Genomic DNA, 23,053 nt, shown 5'->3' on the forward strand with positions numbered 1-23,053 from the left:
CCATGTGCCTGGCCTGTATCTTAGAGCCCACATGCTTGGGCTGCCCATCTCAGGGCTTCAAGGGAAACAGTTTTTAAAAATCCTGACCTCAACAGTATTGGCAGGACAAAGCCCCTTTACACCTGCTGGTTCTTTATTCGGCATGGTGCTGCCCTCAGTTATTAAAAATTCCAAGTAGCCGTGCCAGTATTCTTCTGGAGAAATGAATTTTAGAGCACTGCCTGGTTTCTCTTGGCAAAATAGGGCCCTTTATGCAGCCAAGTGAATTTAAATGGCAATTTTAACAGTTACAGTAGCCTCAAAGGATTACATAGCCTATTTGTTAGTAAATAAAATGCTTTCTACAAAATCGATAGTTACATACCCTGATTCCTTCTGCATTCTGCAGTGGTGCAGACAGATTTTCCATAGTTCTCCATGGATTAAACAATCTATCATCCTTGATTTTCTTCCAGAACACTCAGATAAGGCTAATTTCTTCCCATATATTTTTTTCTCCCTCTTTTGAAAACATCCTTAATTGTGGTGGCTGTGGTCTTGGTGGTGATGGTAGTGGTGAAAAAGATCGTGACGGTGGTGGTGGTGGTGATGGTGGTGGTATTGAGTGCTTTGGTGTCAGCATTTCAGCAAATGCTGTTTTCAGTTTTTCTAACCATCGGCCAAGGAACAACGCAATCTATCTCCTCCATACAATTGTGTAAGAGATTACAGATCGCCTATCTCCACTTTCTCTAAATAAGGACATTGTGAAGATCAGATTACTGTGTATTCCTTAGAGGAATCTTTCGTAATGGGTGACCATAGCCATTTTATGAACCTGTTTCATTTTGCTTCAAGATTTCATTATAATTTTAGGGAATGTGCGGGCAGGAGGGGGAGGAACCAGAGTTTCCATATTCTGAACCCGAGATTTGACCTGTGGATCCAAATTTTAGCAATTCATGAACTTGTTTCAATGTAAAGCCTTCTGGTGATGGATGTTTGAGAAGATGGGGTTATATTAACTCTTGGTATTGAAAATACAGATTTGTTTTTGGAAAATATGATTTGAAATATATTCTAATAACCAGGTAGCCACCTTAGACACATGTTAGTTATCTCCCCATTTCTTTTTCACTTATTTTCAGACTTTATTTTCTCTAAATTGAATTGAATTTTCTTTTTGAATCCTTACTGACTCAACCCCAAGATACTTTATTGAACAAACAAAACATTTCTCAATTTCCCGCCTCAGAGAAATCTCTTTAAACGTCCCATGCCCTAAGCCACAGAGTACATGCATTCCCAATGATCACATCTATCATAATTCAAAGCATATAATCGTTATGTCAAAGACACATCAAATCCCAACCTCAGACTTGCCAAGACATCATAGTATTTTTGGTAGAGTTACAATTTGGGGGTTTCTACTGAAGCCACACTTCCTATGGTCATCCTTACTGGTCTGTGCTGTCCCAGTTTTTAAAATTTTGATTGACGCTCTAACCCACTCATCAGTAAAGGAAGCAATGAACAATAATTCATATCATGGACCCATTCGAAACTCCTTTGTCATTATTTTTGGTTACCTTTAAAAGACTTTGTGATGGGATGTATGAAAATGCACAGGTGAGGAAGCCCAGATGTAACGTAACTGAGCGTATGGAATTGAACTTCCCTCTGTTGCTACTTACAGGAGACTACGGCTCGTCCCGCGACCCCAGTGGAAGATCCTATACAACTCACGCATCTGAATCAGCTGGTGAGTTTGAGCTGCTTTGTCGTTTACTGTTACCATCATGGAACCTGCTAATTATTAATGATGTATGAGTCAGTGTCTCCCCAAAAGTGGTTTTTATACATTCTTTGCATGCATCACAGTCACGGGGAGAACTTATCAAACTACACTGCTGGGCCCCATCCTTAAATGTTTCTGCTTCAGGAGGAGTGGAATGAAGCCTGAGCATTTGTATTTCTAGTAATTTCTCTGGTGATGCTGATTCTGCTCAGACACGGACTCCACTTTGAGGATGACTGCTTTCGAGAAAATTCTTCCATCTGAAAAAATCAGGAAGAATTCAGGCAGGTGCTCAGTTTAACACTGCATTTTACCAGGGTGATTAAGAACATAGATTTTGGAGAAAGAATGGCCTGGGTTTGATTCCAGCTCCTTCACATGCCAATGAGGGACCTTGTTAAAAGGATCTGAGATTTGATTTCCTAACCAAATAAATTGGGATGATAATAATTGTCACAGGGCATTGTTTTAAAGGGGCATTCCCAGTGGCTCAGTGGGTAAAGAATCTGCCTGCAATGCAGGAGACACAGGAGACTCAGGTTTGATCTTTGGATCAAGAAGATCCCCTGGAGGAGGAAATGGCAATCCACTCCAGTATTTTTGCCAAGAAAATCCCATGGATACAGTCCATGGGGTCACAAAGAGTCAGAAGTGACTGAGCATGCACACCCATGCACACATTGTTTTAAAGACTAAATGATGTATACTTGTAAAGTCTTTAGCATAATTCCCCTGCCCACCACACATGGCATAATAACTAGCCTTTCCTGAGAATTTACCGTGTGCTGGTGGCATCGTTCTGAACACTATACACGTGTTAGGCTGCACCATCTGAAACTGCCATTTCTGTAGATCAACGGTCAGGTATCGGTGATTCCCCGTATTTCATCTTTTATGTTCTCATTTAATTCTATCAGTAATTATGTTATCCTAGTATTACAAATGAGGAAACTAAGGCTTAGAGAGGCTAAGCAACTTGGCTGAGTTGACTTGGTAGAGTTGAATGGTGAAGCCAGGTTTTAAGCCCAGGGATCTTGTGTTGCCTCTCAGAAGCATGATCTGGAGAAATACCCTGTAATGACCATCATTACTGCCATAATTACTGTAATGATCACACCTCTAGAAAAATCACTCCAGGCAGCAAAAGTCTGCCATGAGGCAGGTTGACTTGTGATCACTAATATTGCTCCTGAAAGGTTCTGCCGTGCTGTCTCACTGTGGTCTCCCTGATTATTGCCAGCCCAGGTGACCCAATGTCAGCCAAGGAACCCCATATGAACTACTGTCCTTCCCTTCCTTCCCAGCTGGGAGTAGGGTTGACTCTAAGCTTGAAGGCTCACACACTTAAAGTAAATATTGAAATGGATATTTACATGGTGGCTTCAGTAATAACCTATCCTGTAAGAGCACAGGGATGTAGGAGCCCAGTAGAAATGCTTCTAAAATAAAGACAGAAGTCCCTGGCTCTCTGGGGGCCTTGGGTGGGGCATTTAACCTTTTCCAGTTTCAATTTGTTAGTGAAAAAGGAGATCAGGACACAGGCCTCTGTTACCTCCTAGAGCTCTTGTGAAGAGCATGCTGTATTAAAAATATGAAAGTGTTTTGAAAATTATATGGAGGTATTACTATAAGGAGGTGCTCTTTAGTTTTTGGGTTTTTTTTTGGGGGGGTGCTCTTTAAAATCAAATGATTTCAGCCACTCCAAGCATGGTCCCTGGACCAGTGGCAGGGACATCACCTAAGAGCTGGCTGGAAATGCGGACTCCCCAGATCACTGAATCAAGAACTGCATTTTATCCAGGCCTACCCTGCCCTGCCCCCACTATGCAGTTTGTATGTACTTTCAAGTTTGAGAAGCACTGTTTAGACTTTTTCCTCACAGTGCAAGCCACCTGTGCACATGTCTCAGATTGGATCTCACCTCCCAACTGCATTGTCAAGCATCCCTCTTTGCAGAACTTACTTCCCCAACCAGCCCTACCCCGGCTGGATTCGCAGAGCTCTAGGGTGCAAGACCAGGCCTGCTGGGTCTCATTCGTCTTCTCCGGCTCTTTCTTGAAGTAAGAATCAGGTGGGCAGGGATTAGTGTCTTATGTTTGCCTCCTGAGCAGGTGTGCGTTGTTCAAATGGAAGGTTTCATCTGGTTGTACACACACCCTGATCTTTCCTTTCTGGGAGCGCATTTTATGATAATCAAAATAAAGAGATGATGACCCATTGATGGCCTCCCGTTCAAATATCAAAGGCTGCTGTGAGTCAGAGACAGACCAGCGAGAGTGGTTTACCTCTTAGGTGGTTATCAAGGCAAAGATCTCTAGTTTAGACGGCTAGTATCCCATGACCTGTTCAGGCAAACACCTGCCAATAATGACCAAGGCCTCTGGGAGGCAGCTAGAGGAGGCCCCTTGGATTCCTTCTGATTGACAGAAGACACTGTCAAAATGGCCTGCTGAAACAGCCAGATGTCCAGTAGAATTTGTTTTGCTCCATTTTGAGTTTAACTAGTACAATGAATTGCATAAACAGGAGACATTCTACTCAAAATAACCACAGCCATCAAAATTTCAGAGTTCACCATCTACAGTCAGAAATTTGACTCTGAGAAAAGGCTATTTAAGTTCTGCCCATCTTCATGGGGTCACAAAGAGTCGGACACGACTAAGCAACTGACTGATGACAACAACAACATCTTCATTTATTGATTAGCCAAACAGACTTCCTGTTTTTTTTTTTTTTTCCTTCCCTGGGAACCCTTCAGGATTCTGCAGTGGGTTCCCATTGGGTAGGGGGAAAGAGTTTATTTTAGTGGGAATTTTTCACATTTTGTTTTGAAACAGTGGAGGAAGCACAACACACACACAGACATACACACACACACACACACCAAAGCTTTCATTTGGGTGAGTCTCTTCACAAAATGCCTTAGAAGTTTCATTTAAAACATGATTCCTCCCTCATTGTGATGAACCTCCTGTTCTTGATTTGTGAATTCTTTATCCTGCTTGCCTCCAGTTTGGATTCTTTGTCTCCTCGTTTGATTTTGTAGCAGCAGAGAATGTTGTCTTCTAAGAAGTGCATGTTTTGGGAATATAGACATATTAGCAGGCGCTCTCCTTAGGGTGATTTTTCACAAAGAGAAGGGACATTGCCCACCCCACCCTACCCTGAATCCTTTTTTTTTTTTTTTTTAATGTTTATGACTATTGAAGATGTTGGACGTAATTTTTAGATTTGCTTTGAACTACCTGAAGCATTTGAATCCCCTGGGGATCTTGTTAAAATGAAGATTCTGAGGTTTGGGATGAAACCTGAGGCTGTGTATTACCAGCAAGCTCCCATGGTGATGTTGCTGGTCTAGGGTAGCAAGGTCTTAAATTAAAAATAGAGAATTGTAATGTTACTGAGTGCAAGATTGTACTGCTTGCTATACAACAGGCCGATAAATCAAGAGATGAGTTGTTGGAGCAAGAATTAGTGACTTTATTCAGAAAGCCAGCAGACAAAGACAGTGGACTAGTGTCCCAAAGAACCGTCTTGCTTGAGTTAGAATTCAGGCTTCTTTTATACTAACAGGGACAGAAGTGAAATCAAACTTTTCCTGGTTTCCATCAGGCTTGTTAATTTCTTCCTTCCTACAGTCATTCACAGGTGGGGCTTGTCAGGATGCTTCCTATGAACTAGAGCAAGATATTTTAGCTTAATGCTCATTCCCTGGAAGGCAGGGTTCCCAGAGATGGGCCACTATGTATAATTTAAGCTTATAGATAGCATTTCTTTAATGATTAGCTGGTAATATAAACAAAGGTTCTTCCCTATTACAGTAACTGCACACAATTACCATTCTTGTTCGCCTCTTTAAACCTCTGTAAAATTATGACAAAGCAGATTCTATTATTACCCCCATCTTATGAGTGAGAAAACAGACCTGGCGAGGGATCTGCTGAGACTTGTCCCAGCAGATATTACTTGGGGAGAGACAGAGGTAGGACTTGAATCCAGGGCTGTCTTGATTTATTTATAGCCTCTTAAACACTGCATAGCTGTACTGCTGAAAATTCTCATACTCTTGTTGAACAACGACTTTTCTAAAGCTTACCCTGAATCAAACTGAGCTTTTCTGGAGGGATGTTTCTTTCATACAACACAAGACGGATGTCTGTGGGTGGCATCTATAGCTTTGCAGTGATATAGTCTGTAGAGTTTGGCCTTATGCGTTGCTCAGTAAGAAACTCCTGGTTACACTTTCCAGACTTTGTTGAGAGATGTTGTTTTTTCTCTTTAGGACACTCAAGTGGGAGTGAAGAACATGGGGCAAACACAACCTCAGGTCCTATGCGGAAACCTCAAATTCCAGGTGAGTTTTGAGCTGTGAAGGAAAAAAATGCTAAAAGCAGGTCTCTCTGAATGTCACAGAAGGGAAGAATAGACCAGTTGGAAAGCACATTCTCCTACATGTCTACCCTTGAACCTGATGGCTCTTCTTTGTGAGCTAAAGGGTGAATGACCGTACCACAGCCTCTTAAGAAAGAATGAAATCTTTCCTTCTGCTTTGGTCCCATAGATTGGCTGAGCTCATGTTCGGACCTGTCCCTGGTCTGTCCCAAAGAAGTGCCTTGTTAGTTACTAAAGCTCCCTCCCCAAGTGAGTGATCTTCCTGTCCCAGGGGACAGGAACTTGAGGCCAGTTCCCTCTATATTTCCGGATTTGAGGGTGGATGTGTAACTTTCTCCTCACATTGCAGACGATGGGGAAATACAAGAGTCATGTGTGTTGGGTGGAGTGAAAATATTCTTCTGGTCCCCAAACTACTTTTTCACGAGGGACAATCTTTACTGATTCAGAGAGAAGAAGGTTTCAGAATATGGTGAGAGGGCTGGGCCACCTGGCTCCCTTGAGCATCAAGGTTTAAGGCATTTGAGGCCAATGCTTTCTTTGACTTAGGCTCCAAACTGGACATGTGTAAAGTGGGATTACAATTAAGGAAGGTTTTTCCTAGGGTTGTAAATTATTCTTTTAATTCTCCGCTCTACAGAGATCTCAAGCTGAGCCTCCCTTAGGAAGAGGGAAGAGCGTGGTGTGGCCTATGTCCCCTTGCCTTGACTTACCTGAGCAGAGCATGTGGAGTCGGAGGAGTGGACTAAGGGGGTGGGTGGGATGCAGTTGCTATAATCAGGCAGCAGGATTTTCCCCAGCTCTAGTGAGAGTGAGTGTGGAGCATCTTAGGGCTAGACCCATGGGGAAAGAACAGAAAGGATACCTTTCTGTCAGCCTCCACATCTCCTGACTCAACCTCCCTTCCCAAACTCATCTAACCAGGGAGGGATCAGGCTGAGGCAGTACCGAGCAGGAAATCAGAGGAAAATGAAGATTCTTCAAGAAGAATAGCCAGTGAATGACTTCCCATCTTTCTTGTTCCTTCAGCTTCAGTTCATTGCATGGATATATAATCTACTTTGCTATTGAATTTATTCAGATTGTCAAGTTATATTTTAATCCTACTACAGCTTGGTTTTAAAAACATGTATGTGACATTTTATTGGTTTACAAGTGATACAGTAATTATTGGAGGCATTTTCGAAAATACTGCTGAACAAAAGGGTAAAAATATAATTCCCTTGTTACCTCACCATCCAGAGTACCATGGTAATCATTTTCATGTGTGTCTTTTCCATTATTTTTCTATCTGATTTCTATACAAACATGTAATTTGACACACTGATTAGTAAACTCATTCCCAACTGGCTGGTCACAGCTTTTCAGTGTCATTCACTAGTCTTCCTCTGTATCTTAGCACATAGTACAACGGATGGACCCTAATTCATTTAACCAACCCCTTATTGCTGAATAGTAGATGGTTTCCAACTTTTATAAATAGCACAGTAAGAAACGTCTTTATAGCCAAGTCTGAGGTCCTGTATACTTAGAAGTATAACTGATGGATCAAAGGCTGTACATTTTGAAGGATTTTGACAAATTTTGCCAAATGACCCTCCTGACCTCTCCACAGGGATGTCATTTCTGCCACCCACTAGTATATGACATCCATTTTTGTTCCTTAATAAAATGTAATGCGAATGCTCTCACATAGAAAAGGAATGATACTTTTAAGGAACAGTCTTTTAATTTATTTAATGATATTGCACCAAAGGTATCTACAGGTTTTACAGTTCATTCTATGCTTTTTGGAAATGTGTTTCTCCTGGGGGAACTTGGAAATCTTGACTGATCATAAGGTATGATAAACAGGCCTGTTAGACAAAGACCTATAGCAAAATGGTTCTTCTACTATTAGCTGGCTATTGGCTAGACCTTTGGTTGGACCCATGTGTAGAGCCGACTTTAGCTCTTGTTTGGACCAGGTCAATTTATAAAGTGCATTCCCCAAGCTCATGCATGTCTTTGGCTTCCCACCAGAATGGCTGATCATCTTGGCATCTCTCCTGGCCTTGGCTTTGATTCTCGCGGTTTGCATTGCTGTCAACAGTAGGAGAAGGTAAGGCGATGCTCCTCGGGGCCTTAACTTTGAAAGGGCATCATTTAAACTTAGGCTATAAAACTACTAAGTATAAAATACAAGCCACAATGATACATTGCACAACACGGGGAATATAGCCAATATTTTGTATTAACTTTATATGGAGTGTAATCTATAGAAATGTTGAATTACTATGTTGTATTTGTGAGACTAATAGAATATTGTGAGTCAACTATACTTCAATCAAAAAAAAAAAAAAAAAGCCATAGGCAATATGTCCTTGCTACTCAGAGTGTAGCCCCTGCAACCAGCAGCCTCTGTGCCCTGGAAGCTTGTCAGAAATGCTACATCTCAAGCCCTACCCCAGCCCCCTGTATCAGAGTCTGTGTTTTGATAAGACCCCAGGGACTCATGTGGACAGTACAGTTTAAGAAGCTCTGCTCTGGTATATTCTTTAGAGAAGGGAGACTGTGATTCTTAGGACATCTGCTTTTAAATGGGTCTTTTGTGGGTCTTAATTTTAGGGTATGTGATAAGAGTTGTGCAATATCTCACCAGTAAGACATGAAATAGTATATTCATTCATTGATTCATTGGGCTTCCCTGCTGGCTGAGATGGTGAAAAGTCTGAGATGGTGAAATGCAGGAGACCTGGGTTCAATCCCTGGGTCAGGAAGATCCCCTGAAGGAGGGCATGGCAACTCACTCCAGTATTCTTACTGGGAAAGTCCCGTGGATAGAGGAGTCTGCTGGGTTACAATCCATCTGGTCACAAAGAGTCAAACAGGACTCAGAGACTAACACTTTCACTTTGATTCATTGAACAAATATTTATCAAGTGTCTTCACAGTACCCAAAAATGCTGTATAGAGATTCAAGGATTGGCCCTTTAGCCTGTCTGAGGCCCCTAGAAACCTCTAGAACCCTTATGTAAAGCAGGCATTGGGTTTGTGATTTTGTGTTTTGTTTTTTTTTTTGTAATGACACTATTTTCTGCTTTCTGAAAGCTGTCAGCAAAAGGATTCAGGTTATGGCCTAGGAAGAGTTCCCTGAGACTTTCCATGGAAAGTCTGAAAATAGACAGTCACCTCTCTAGAACTGGCATGTGGGTTGTTTTCATATCATCAGACATCTCTTCTCTCCCTCCCTCAACCAAGGCCTGTTGTTTTGGAATGATATACCTGCATATACCTGATTGAGCTGTGACCAGCCTCTAGAAATAACGCTGCCTTTAAAATTAAGCAAAGGAAAACAGTAATTCTAACATCAGAGAAAATGAACTTTCACAGGAGTACTCCAGAAATATAGCTCTAAATTTCAAGATACTCAAAGATGCACAATTTTTCTCCAAAAAAAAATGCAGAGGAACATCAAACTTTTTGTAAATGTCCCTTTAGGTTTCTTCTTATAAAGCAAAAAAGAATCTTATTTCCAAGTGGGCCACATTTATTGTTTCATTAGATCATCAAACAGGTCAGAAAATCCCCCCTACATTTGGGAAAAGACCTGGAGAAAATTCTAGAATCTTTCTTGTTGGCTTTTGGAAAGCCAAGGAACAGCTAATTCCATTGCCATTTATGGCTCATGCAGTATCTTTCCTTTTTGGAGGAAATAAAATAATGTCATTTTATATTCATACAAGTTAATGAAAGTGCTTTTTGCTATCTGTAAAACAAAAAGAAATTTAGCCAATGCATAAGGAACAAAAACTAGGAAAAGAAATCTGAAAGACCTCCTAAAAATCTCCCATGACTAAATGGAAAGAGATTTTTTTTAGTTGAATTTAAATATGACTTAGGGAGCCCTTACAAAGAGTCTTTATACTTTCCTTCAGCCTCTGTGCTTTTTTCGTAGATGACTTTTGTTCAATTAAATATGAGTTTCCTGTTATTGGAAATCAGTCCTTTTATTCCAGGCCCTAAAATGTACCACTTCTGCTCACATATACAGCCTATAAGCTCTGTACATGTCGCCATAGAAACATTGGCCTCAGATGCTCTCAACGTGGGGGAGAACTCAGAGAAGTGTCTCAGCTGTCCCCCGAGCAGCTGGAGTCCCTGCAGTGTGACTTGTTAGCTCGTGTGTCACTTCCCATCATGTCAGCAGCATAAGCAGGCCCCCTTGCTTCCCTACTCCCTCCTCCCAATACCAGCGGTCACTCTGGCAACGGGCAAACAGGGACACACAGGATCCGGTAGAGCAAGCGTCTCACCGGGAGAGTAGCTGCTCGGATGCTTTGAATTACCATGTCCTGATTTGATAATCGAAAACAGATTTGCCACAGAGCTAAAGACTGATTAATGGCTGCAGAGGCCCTGGGATATACACTGTGATTCTAAAGCCAGCAGCCCATTTCTAATCCTCTCAAAAGGCAGAGAGGCCTTTCTACTTGGAGCGTGGCATTCTAGAGGGATACAGAATCCTATTTTCATCAAAGAAAGTTTGTTTGAAAATAAGAGGACTATACCAGGTATTCACTTATTCAGCAAGTGTCTTTTGAGGGGCATCTGTGACGTCAGCACTACAGAGGAGGAAAAGATAAAAACAAAAAGGGTACCATGCCTTCTCTGCACAAATCTTGAGGTTTTGTGGCAGTATTGGCCTGTTCACTTTGAGTCAGCTACTGTTTATTGCCAACATGCTCTGGGCCAGGCCGTGTTATATGAGTTAGGATTAAAAGATAGATGTGGAAAATCATTAACTACTGAAGTTGAGGTTGGAGAGTTAAACATGGGCTTCCGTGAAGGAGTGATCTGTGAGTTCCATCGTCTTAAAGATGCTGATTTAGGGGTCCTGTAATTTCTCTCGCTTTCCCAGTCCCCGTCATAGCCCACATTATTACCTTTTCTGCTGTTCTTTTTATAACCAGAGTCCTTGAATTGCACCTTTCCAGTGGAAATCAGAACTTTATTCACTCTCTGTGAGAGGTGACAGCTCTTTTAGGAATCAGTTGGATTGGTAGATATTGGATGAGACTGAAGAGAGAAAGTTAGATGCCTTTCTCCTTAAAGAATTTATCGGATTTGTGTGAAGAGGAGAGAGAAAGCTTCACAGAAGAGAAGTGATTAAGGAATGTTTCTGTAGCGATTGTGCAGAAAAGGCCTTTGCCTGCTTGCACGGTCATGGGAATAATCATCCTGTCTCTACATCCCCGAGGGCAGTCATGCCCCCTCAGCCTGGTGTGTCCCCTCCGTAAATCTCCATGACTTAGAAATGTCTTCCTTCTTTTAAGCTGCAGCCTAGTTCACTCGAATCTAAGCTCACCCAAACTCCTTCTGCCCTCTACAACAGAGCTGTCTGGTAGAACTTTCTGTGATGACGGAAGTGGTCCATGTTTTTGCTCATATACAACCATTAACCACTTATGGCTCCTGAGGCTCATAATGTGGCTAGTTCAACTTAAGAAGTGAATTTTTGATTTTATTTCATTTGAATTAGTTTATATCCTATGGCTGGTGTAAGTTCCAACACACTGCAAAATAGATTTCTGCTTTCAGGACCGTCAGGTAGATGAGGCGTAAGATCAGTCTTGTTTTCTGTTTTGTTTTTTTTTGCTATTGATGTTGTTTTTAAGGAAGGGGAGGAGGCCAGAATGATCCCTGTAGTAATGGATTAGAACTGATGACATTAGTATGAACTTAATACAGATGTTTACATATAGAATTATTTATTTATTTTTATCTTTTTGGCCATGGCACGTGGGATCTTGCTTCCCGGTTGGCTCAGTGGTAAAGAATCCGCCTGCCAAACTGCAAACACAGGTTCGATTCCTGGGTTGGGAAGATCCCCTGGAGTTGGAAATGACAACCTACTCCAGTATTATTGCTTGGGAAATTCCATGAGCAGAGGAGCCTGGGGGACTACAGTCCACAGGGTCCCAAAGAGTTGGACACGACTGACCGAATAAACAACAACATGTGGGATCTTAGTTCCCCAACCAGGGATTGTACCTGCAGCCCCTGCTTTGGAAGCTCAGAGTCCCAACCACTGGACCACCAGGGAAGTCCCAAAACCAGTTGTTAAGTTACTTACCCCTTAACTTTTAAGATAAACTCCTCCATGCCCTAAAGAATATATTTCCTGGCTTCTAAACCCCACACAGCCTGCCCACCCTCTCCTGCCCAGGCTTCAGACTGACAGCTTCCTCGTTGTGAGGTTACTTGCGTCCTCAGCTGATGCCTGAGATTGAAGAGGAAAGGAGATACAGGCAAGATGTGGTTCAGTAAAGATCTCTGACCTTTAGAGTCAAAAAGTCTAAGTTGTAAATATTAGACTGTAGTTCCTGCCATAACTAGCGGGGTAGCTTTGGGTGATATGCTTGACTTCTTGGACTCAGAAAAGAGAGAAGCTGGATCACCTCTGAAGTCCCTTCAGCTCTAATGTTTCTTTTTAAATTCCTGTAACTAATAAGAAAGAAAAAAATGAGAGCTTGCTTTTTAAAAGTACTTATGAATTGCCCAGAGCACCAAATATTGGGCTGAGTTATTTATGAGCATCACCCTGCCCTCCTGAAAGAACTCAGACAGAAAACAGAGACTCATAAATCCAGAGGGAAATGGGGGCAGGACCAAATCCAAGCACAACATTCCTCCACCCTGCAGGTCTAATGTTACCCACTTTCAAAATCAGCTTCATTTAGGGTAATAACGTTAATCCCCACCTCAGCCCCTTGCACAAACATTTATCTTATGATTATAAATCACTTTCCCGCACTGTTTCATCCAACTTCTCAAGTACCCGTTTGGTGGATGAATGGAAATTACTTTAATAAGATACCTTTTCTCCAAAGACCATCTGATACAAACTATTGGGTTGGCCACAAAGGTCATTCAGGTTTTTCTGTAAGATGTTATGGGAAAAACAAACAAACTTTTTGGCCAACCCCATATTATATATAACATGGATAAATGACAAGGTCCTACTTTATAGCATAGGCAACTATATTAGATATCCTGTGATAAACCATAATAGAAAAGAACATGAAAAAGAATATATGTATGTGTGTATCAGTTCAGTTCAGTTCAGTCACTCAGTCGTGTCCAACTCTGCAGCCCCATGGACTGTAGCACCCCAGGCCTCCCTGTTCATTACCAACTCCCAGAGTTCACTCAAACTCATGTCCATTGAGTTGGTGATGCCATCCAACCATCTCATCCTCTGTCGTCCCCTTCTCCTCCCCACTTCAATCTTTCCTAGCATCAGGGTCTTTTCAAACGAGTCAGTTCTTTGCATCAGGAGGCCAAAGTATTGGAGTTTCAGCTTCAGCATCATTCCCTCCAAAGAAATCCCAGGGCTGATCTCCTTCAGAATGGACTGGTTGGATCTCCTTGCAGTCCAAGGGACTCTCAAGAGTCTTCTCCAACACCACAGTTCAAAAGCATCAATTCTTTGGTGCTCAGCTTTCTTTATAGTCCAACTCTCACATCCATAATGACCACTGGAAAAAACCATAGCCTTAACTAGATGGACCTTTGTTGGCAAAGTAATGTCTCTGCTTTTTAATGTGCTGTCTAGGTTGGTCATCTTCCCTGAGTTGGGAAGATCCTCTGGAGAAGGAAATGGCAACCCACTCCAGTACTCTTGCCTGGAAAATCCCATGGACAGAGGAGCGTGATAGGCTACAGTCCATGGGGTCACAAAAAGCCCGACATGACTGACAAGTGACTTCACAAGGTTGGTCATAACTTTTCTCCCAAGGAGTAAGCGTCTTTTAACTTCATGGCTGCAGTCACCATCTGCAGTGATTTTGGAGCCCAGAAAATAAAGTCTGCCACTGTTTCTCCATCTGTTTGTCATGAAGCGATGGGACCAGATGCCATGATCTTTGTTTTCTGAATGTTAAGCTTTAGGCCAACTTTTTCACTCTCCTTTTTCACTTTCATCACAAGGCTCTTTAGTTCTTCTTCACTTTCTGCCATAAGGGTGGTGTGTGTATAACTGAGGGTTTTCCAGGAGGGGCTAGGGGTAAAGAATCCACCTGCCAAGGCAGGTAGATGTAAGAGATGCAGGTTCAGTCTGTGGGTTGGGAAGGTCTCCTGGAGGAGGGCATGGCAGCCCACTCCAGTATTCTTGCCTGGAAAATCCCATGGACCGAGGAGCCTGGTGGGCTACAGTCCATGGGGTTGAAGAGTCAGACAGGACTGGAGTGACTTAGTACACATGAACGTGTATAACTGAATCACTTTGCTGTGCAGCAGAAAGTAACACAGCATTGTAAATCAACTGTACTACAAAAAAATTAAATTTAAACAAAAAACTGCAAAAGCAAAGACAAATGAGATAACCCTTGGTAATCTGAAAAAAACACAAGCAGCACCCACCTTTGGCCTTTTACAACATCTTCATCGTAAATATACCAAGGGGAGTGGAGGTAGCAGAAGAAACAAACCAAACATTTTACATGGCTCTGGTTACACTAACAATTACAGCAAGTGCTTTTTGAACATTCACTGTGTTTTGGACACCGTTCTAAGTGCTTATCCAAGGCCTCGATTGCCTTACTCTACCTTGTTCAGAATGGTGGTAAACTCACGTATCCAGTGCCAGCCTCTGTTTCAAGGGATTTCCACAGTCTTGTGACGCTGGTGCTCTTAACAGTCTGGTGTTACAGATAAGAGAGCTGAGGCTCAGATAAGTTAAGCGAGTTGCCCGAGGTCACACAGTAGTAAGGCCCTCAAGCCAGGCCTCCCAAGCCCCTGCTCTTGTCTATGTGGATTGCATCTGTATGCCCAGCCCTACGGACCAGCAGAGGTCAAGTGGCCTTCCTCCTGCCCTCATCAAGAGTCATGCCAGAGGATACAGGATCAACCTCATATTCGGGAGGTATAATTTCCACTTCCCCAAACAAGTGATTAAAGTTTATGGCCTTGGCAGTTCCAGAGGGATTGGCCCACGATCATGAATAATAGAAGCTTTGTCTCTACAACTCCAAATATCCAGCGGCAAAGTGAACAATTCCGACTTCATACTTGTTCCAGATCTCCAGATGGTTAGCATGAATAAAGCAAGGGCGGCAGAGCCCAGACTTTAGGTCATAAAAGCCTACATTTGAATATTGACTCTGTCCCTCTTACTGGCTGTGTGACCTCAAGCTAGTTACTAAACCTCCCTGAGCCTCAGTTTCCATTGCTGTATAATGGGAATAACAGCTGCTTTGTGAGATTATTGTAAAGATTACATGAAATTACATGTAAAGTGCCTGACATTCAGGAAGTGTCCAATAAAGGCACATTTCCCTTCACTCCCACTCTATTTGTAGTTGTGAGGGTTTGCACTTTTGCTTTTGTTTAAGCAGCATCTGACTTCTTGATGTGTGGCAGTGATCATGTTACAGGAAAGAGGAAGCATTGCTTCAGGCTGGGGCGGGGGTAAGGCAATGCCCTGACCCAGCAACAAGATCAAGGTCATGCTGTTCTATAGAAGACCTTCTGCATTTGAGTAATGTTATTAAGAAATCTTAAATAGTGAACGACTTGTCCTATATAGTTAAACTTCCCATATCTAAGGTTACATGGCAATTAGCCAAGGATAAGGGAAAAATCAGTGTGGCCTTATATCTTCCCTGGTGGCTCAGATGGTAAAGAATCTGCCTGCAATGCAGGGTTCAGTCCCTGGGTTGGGAAGATCCCTTGGAGAAGGGAATGGCAACCCACTCCAGCATTCTTGCCTGGAGAATTCCATGGACAGAGGAGCCTGTTGGGCTAGAGTCCATGGAGTTGTAAAGAGTCAGATACGACTCTGAGCAACTAACACTAACACTATACTTCTAGAAAAGCGTTGCCTCATTCTTCTTGGTATTTGCAATAATAACCCTGACAACGCCAACAAAGTGTTGACTAGGAGAGGAAGTAACGGGACTTTCTTGAATACACAAATCAGAATGATTTACAGTCGTCCCGTTGATGGTTTATCTAAGCCTGCAGAAACAGCCAGAGTTTAACAGAGGCAAATGTTTCCCTTACATGATATGATGGAACGAGAGTTAGCACTTGGGAGTCAGACACACCAGGGTTTGAATCCCAATTCTCTTAGCACTTGTTGAATAAACTGAGGCAAGTGACGGAATTTTCCGAGCCCAAGATTTCTTTAGCTGTGATGGGGAAGTACAGTGAGCACTGGCTTCCCATAGCTGTGACCACTGATTCTCAGACTCACTTCAGGTAGCCCGTGAGGGTTTGCTAAGTCCCAGACCCTGGTCCCCGCTCCTCGGGTTTTCTGATTCGGGATGTCTGAGGTAGGCCTGAGAATTTGCATTTCTAACAAGTTTACAAGTGATGCTTTGGCTACTGGGTCAAGGACTTTGCTGTGAAAAGTGCTGATTGTTAAAAGTCAGTAGGATGAAATATACTCAGATTATCATAAACCATAGTGATGGTGGCATTAACTGTGACAATGATGACAGAATCATCATACCCATTTCTCTTACAATTTTTTTTTCAATTCTTAGGTGTGGGCAGAAGAAAAAACTGGTGATCAACAATGGGAATGGAACCATGGAGGAGAGAAAGCCCAGCGGACTCAATGGAGAAGCTAGCAAGTCTCAGGAGATGGTGCATTTGGTGAACAAGGGGTCGTCAGAGACCCCAGACCAGTTCATGACGGCAGATGAGACGCGGAACTTGCAGAATGTGGATATGAAGATTGGGGTGTAACATCTACTTCATGACCTTGGAAATAAACCACCATTGGAGACACAACTATTACAGGGAGCTGGGACACTTCACAGATGCAATGTGCTACTGATTGTTTCATTGGGGATCTTTTTTTTTTAGCATAAAATTTTCTATTCCTTTTTTGGGAGTTTTTTGTGTTTTATTTTTCAAAGTCAGATCCAGTTGATAAAAACAGCATTGCTTTCTGAAATGAGGGCCCAGTTAATAATCAGCAAGAATTGCACTGTTCTAGTCCCCACTGAGAAGCGTCTCACCTCCCTGAGGTGTGTGATGGGCAGCTTCTAACAAAAGCCACACGTCCATCTTCCTGACCCTCAACCTTCCTCTTCACCCCACCTGCCAGGGAACAGCCCCCTGCTAAGGACATCCCCAGGGCTAAGAGGGATTGGCACCTGGTAGGAAATTTGAATGGGTCCATATTGCCCTTCCAGCAGCCCAATCCCTGGGCATTTCTTTCTAGTGAGGTTGGGGATGGGGGTGTACTGGTTACACATCCCCTTCTACAGACTCCTTGGAAAATTTTCAGATGCTTCTGGGAAATACCCAAACGGTGAAGCTATTTATCTATAGTAAGCTATTTATCTGTGTTTTTGAAATATGAAACCCTGGAGGTCCTTTGATCAGTGATTTTTTTTTTTTTTTTTGGTTACCTACCTGGTCAGAGGCATAAAGGGGTTTATGCTGATTCATAATAAACACCTGTACTTCTTCCACCTTAACCCTTTGTGCTGTGATCTTTCAGTTTCCTAACCAGCAAAGCCTGGGTCCCAACAGCTCATCAGAAAGAGGCAAGGAGATCCTCCTTGCAAGTCTTCATCTCAGAGCCACAAAGCCCCCGCTCAGGCTCACTCACCCAAATCTCACAGAGGACCAGGGGAGACAGTACTGTTTTATTTCTGAGGTTCCAAAGGCATTCTATCCTGTCCTACAACCAAAATTGTGAGAGGAGGACCTTCAGCTGCTTTTATGTACGAATGGCTGCCTGTTCTTTCCCCTGAAAGGCGGTGAAACGTCATGTTACATGTGCGTGACCTACCATTTGTGATGTTCCATGGTGGTGTCCAAAAACAACATGGAAGTGCCTTCTAACCTTTTATAATAAAAGGAGAAGCCAATAGAAATGAAGGAGGACAGACAGTAGCCAACAGACTGGCACAAGTAGGGAAAGTGGGGCAGGGAGCAGTGCAGATCCTGTTGGAGGATTTTTATGGCCGTGTTTGTATTATGTTTTCTCAAGCCAGTGGTCTCCATTTAAAGCAGTTACTACTCAGGGTTAACTTAAGTGGCTGGAGAATCCCTCAAAAGGTTACAGGGCTTCCCACCTTGGATTCATCACCAAATAAGCAGTTATATGGCCAAATAAGAGAATAATGGCTTTCTCTCCTGCTTGGCAAGTCTTTAGCAGTCTTTATATATAAGTTCAGGAGACTCCGTTGGTCCTAAAACTTCCAAAGGCTGCTGGTAATAGAAAAAATTGAATCTATAAAAATAAACTGGGACCTGCTTCCTTAGGTCCCCAGAAAAAGTAATTTGCCTACACTGATTACAACTGACAATGTTTCCCAGCCCAAATATGAAGAAGGAGGAGGAGAAGGAAGAGAAGGAAAACAACAGTCCCATGTGAATCAGGGCTGGGCTTACACCAAGAGTGGATTCTGAAGAGCGTATCAGTATTTTAAGGAGAGTTGCCAGCTTTCTGCTCATTCGGAAACTCGACTCTTCCCCATCCACGCTCACAACCCGCTCCCCATCCTGGTCTTTGAAAGTTTCCTTTCTCTTCTGGGGATATCCTCAGTCAGCTCCATAGTTAGCTGTCTGGCGTTCTTTTTATTTTCAAGCCACTCTGTTGTTACTGCTGCTGTTGTCCAAGTACCCCCACTAGCCAGAGCTCTCCTGGGCTGCTTCAGACCCAGACAGGTTCATGCAGGCTCTTTAACTTAAATGCAACAAACCACGACAGGGGCAGATTCAAGAAAGCCAGACCCAGCTCAACCAACCCTAGATTCTCTTTGGGGTCCTGGACAGTCACACAAGTCTCACAGCTCGGGAAGGTTTTCCACACCTTCTATGCATTCCCATCAAGTAGGCTGAGATTTTGTTCAGTAACTCAGTAGTGTCCGACTCTTTGGACCCCATGGACTGCAGCATGCCGGGCCTCCCTGTTCTTCACCGTCTCCCAGAGCTTGCTCAAACTCATGTCCATTGAGTCGGTGATGCTATCCAAGCATCTCATCCTCTGTCGTCCCCTTCTCTTCCTGCCCTCAATCTATCTCAGCATCAGGGTCTTTTCTAATGAGTCGGCTCTTTGCATCAGGTGGCCAAAGTACTGGTGATTCAGCTTCAGCAGCAGCCTTTCCAATGAATATTCAGGATTGAATTCCTTTAGGATGGACTGGTTGGATCTCCTTGCAGTCCAAGGGACTCTCAAGAGTCTTCTCCAATACCACAGTTTAAAAGCATCAATTCCTCAGCACTCAGCCTTTTTATGATTCAGCTCTCACGTCCATACATGACTACTAGAAAAACCATAGCTTTGACTAGACAGACCTTTGTTGGCAAAGTAACATCTCTGCTTTTTAATACGCTGTCTAGGTTTGTCATTGCTTTTCTCCCGAGAAGCAAGCGTCTTTTAATTTCATGGCTACAGTCACCATCTGCAGTGATTTTTCCATCAAGTAGGCTGAAATAGGAGATTGTTTTCTACTCTCTTTTGGAATTACATATGATCTTCCCTTTCATAATTGTTGTCACCCCTCACTTGGCTATACCTCTGTGTTCTTAGGAAAGGGAAAGGGGAGGTCTAAAACTTTCATCCTAGGATACAATACCCCTGCAACATTGCCTGTGCTCAGGGAATAGAATCTACACCCTGCCACTTAAAATAAGGATGTAACTCCATGCCATTCCTACCAGTAGCTTGCCAGGTGGCCTGGGCTGGGTCTTAAACTGAGTATTATTTGTAAAAGAAAGGGGCCAGCATTTTGTCATTTTGCAGAGCTTAGGAGAGCAAAGCTGATAGTTTTGCAAAGCTGAGGGCTTCAGGTGTAATTTTTCCTGAAAAACTACAAATCTTTTGTGTCTCCTGAGGGCTTCCTTTAAATTAGCATTAGGTGAAAAATAAGATGGGGCAAAAGATACCTTCATATCCATATTTTGCAGATTCTAGCCTGGCAGAGATTTCTCTAGCAGAACCTCTCAAGAAATTTTACATCAAGACCATGACAACTAGAATCAATTCATAGCCTCCATTCACTCAATATACCAGTACACAGCAGGGGAGTAGGAGAAAGAAATCACTAATTTCTCTAGAAAGCAAAATGTACTTAAGAATAACATTCATCCTTATGTCATAGAAATGTCTTTTTATAAACCACTTGTGTTGAATTTTTCCAAGAATATCTCACTGTTCATGCATGCATGATGGCATGATGGCATGTTAAATACTTTGATTTTTTGCAGCACATCCTCAACTCTGATTTTTGTGTATTTTTTAATGGACCAATAATAATGAGGAAAGCATGATATATATATTACTCAGCTGGAAGCACTTATTGGAACATATTAAAAGGCTACTATTAAAAGGGTTAGTGGGTTAAAAGGGAAATGGACTCAGGAGCCTCTGATTTAAAGGGGTAGGAGGTGTAGGGGGGCAGAGCTGTGATGATTTGGTTGTTTGGGTAATTTAGATGCACAAAGCTAAAGGTTTATGAGGTGACTAGAGCTTCACACTCATTTTTTTCTAAAAAGAAACATTAAATTAATTTCTAGCACTTAAAACTCTTCTTTTGGAGAAAGTATAATTTTCCATTAAAAGTGTGTGGTCCACACATTTAAAATTAAATGAGATATTGTAAAGTGTTAATACTTTAAAAGCCAAGAACTACCATTGGCCTTCTAGTTAAAGAAAGGAGAGAAAACATACTCACCTTCCTTCCCTCATGCAAGGCTCTAAAAAGACAATGAAGAGATAGTGCAAAAAGATTTAAACCCATGGGGCCAAAGAGGATGGAGGAAGAGTCAATAACAGCAAAAATTTGAAGCTGGAAAGTAATGGTTCATTGATAACAGCAAATTTGGAAAAGCTGGATCCCAAGCCAGCAGGGGGGAATTGAGAAGCAACCAGATTTGTGCAGCAGAACTCTCAAAGTCATAAGATTTGGCAGCATTAGCTGTTTCTGGACATCATGGATAAAGTGAAGTGAAGTCGCTCAGTTGTGTCTGACTCTTTGTGACCCGACCCCACAGACTGTAGCCTACAAGGCTCCTTTGTCCATGGAATTTTCCAGGCAAGAGTACTGGAGTCGGTTGCCGTTTCCTTCTCCAGAGGATCTTCCCAAGCCAGGGATCGTACCCAGGTCTCCTGCATTGCAGGCAGACGCTTTACCATCTAAGCCACCAGGGAAGCCCTGGTGGAGAAGGCAGGGCTCAAATTAGGGAGATGGCTAAATGATTAAGTAGTTGAATGACTGTTCTTTCTCCAGCTTTTTACACAGTTGACATTAAAAGTATCATTCTGTAAAGTGGAAGTGTATGTAAGGAATGTCAGCCTTCCTAGACATTTTCCTCCAACTTGGCTCCCAGAATGCTGGTGGACAAGCATATACAATATGCTCCAGGCAAAACTCAGTCTTCCTGGGGAATTTGATAAACTTCAGAGCAAACCAAAAGGTAGCAACAGGATAGCTTCTCAAGGCTATATATAGCCCAGCAAAGCAATCTACAATGAAGATCTCAAACCCTTCCAGGCACATGGGGCTCTTAGCTTGCTGTGGCTCCCTCCTACCCATGAGACAATTCATGGAGAAGGAAACTTTAAAAATATATATCAGTAATGGTCTCAGTAAGAAAATAAGAGATAATTCTATCTATGAAAGAAGAAGTATGGTAAAAAAGGAACAGTTAGTGAACCCCTAAAAAAGAAACTTTTTAAAATTCAAATTGAAAGCACAAATTAAAAAAAAAACAACTCAACAGCAAGTTTGGAAAATAAAATTGAAGAAATATCCCAGATAACAGTGTGAGGACAAAGCAATGGAAACAGAGGAGAAAAGAAAAGTAGAGAAAATTCTAGAACATCTAACTTACAAATAATAGGAATTACACAAAGAGAAACAGAGGATATGAAGAAGGAATCATTTAAGAAGTAGGTCAAGAAAATTCCTCAGAATTAAAGAGTATGAATACCTAGACTAAAAGGATTGAGTGCTTAGCACGAAGGATGAAAACAGATACATGATAAGACATTTCATTTAAAAAATTTATAATAGTCAAGGCAAAGAGATTGTCTTATAAGTTTCTAAGGAGGAAAGTGTATATCATAAAGAGGATTGAGAGTAAGAATAGATTTAGACTTCTCAACAGCCACCTTGAGTGAGGACTATGAAACAAGTGCCATAAAAATTCTAAGAGAAATGTTTTCGAGCTAGAATTTGAATGTAGCCAAACCACAAATTAACTGTAAGGGCAGAGTGAAAACATTTCATATCTGCATTATCTCCAAACCTAGTCATCCATTCCCAGGCTACTCCTGAAGGATATACTCCATTAAAGCAAGGGAGTTACTAAGAAAGGGGAAAATATGAGATTCAGAAAGCAAAGTAAAAGGAATTCCTGAAGAGATAATAAAGGGAGACCCTGAGCTGACGCTGTACAGCATGTCTCAGGAGCAATCAATCCAAACTAGAATACTGATTAATAAAGGAAGCAATAAATGCCTTGGCTTTGTTGACCTCTAATTAAAAAGGTTATTTTTCAGTTATAGCAGCTAACTACTGAGGCATTTTAAAACCACTCCAAAGCAGAGCAATTTAAAATAACAAACATTGGTTATTTCTCATGAGTCCACCCATTGACCAGGTGCTTCTGGGATCTGGCCAGGGCTCAGCTGAGCATGACTGGACTGCTCATGGTTGTACTTAGCAAACAGGTCAGCTAGAAGTTGGCTGATCTACTATGGCTTCATCTAGGATGCGGGGGACCATTGGAGGCTCTTTGTGTGTGTTCCTCATACACCTCCAAGGTCTGGCAGGGTTCCAGGTGAGGGCAGTTGCCCACAACACTTCTTGAGGCCAAGAACTTCTCCTCTACCCTAACACTATTATACTATTCACCAAAGCAAGGCACAAGACG

The 23,053-nt window shown here is 42.3% G+C and overlaps 1 protein-coding gene across 10 annotated transcripts in view; it reads left to right on the top strand.

Annotated features, from left to right (window-relative positions):
* Positions 1–17,643, top strand: part of CD44 (CD44 molecule (IN blood group)) — an 87,917-nt gene extending 70,274 nt beyond the window's left edge. For all 10 annotated transcript variants that reach the window (XM_086338637.1, XM_086338638.1, XM_086338639.1 and 7 more), the window contains 4 exons: positions 1,676–1,741; positions 6,060–6,131; positions 8,192–8,270; positions 16,699–17,643. In XM_086338637.1, coding sequence (XP_086194763.1) covers positions 1,676–1,741; positions 6,060–6,131; positions 8,192–8,270; positions 16,699–16,903 — 422 coding nt within the window. In that variant the 3' untranslated portion in view covers positions 16,904–17,643. The remainder of the gene's footprint in view (positions 1–1,675; positions 1,742–6,059; positions 6,132–8,191; positions 8,271–16,698) is intronic.
* The last annotated feature ends 5,410 nt before the right edge of the window (positions 17,644–23,053 follow it).

This window comes from Bos grunniens, chromosome 15, assembly GCF_055505025.1.
Source record: "Bos grunniens cultivar Pamir isolate PY7600 chromosome 15, Bosgru_T2T1.0, whole genome shotgun sequence".
Taxonomy (NCBI): Eukaryota; Metazoa; Chordata; class Mammalia; order Artiodactyla; family Bovidae; genus Bos; species Bos grunniens.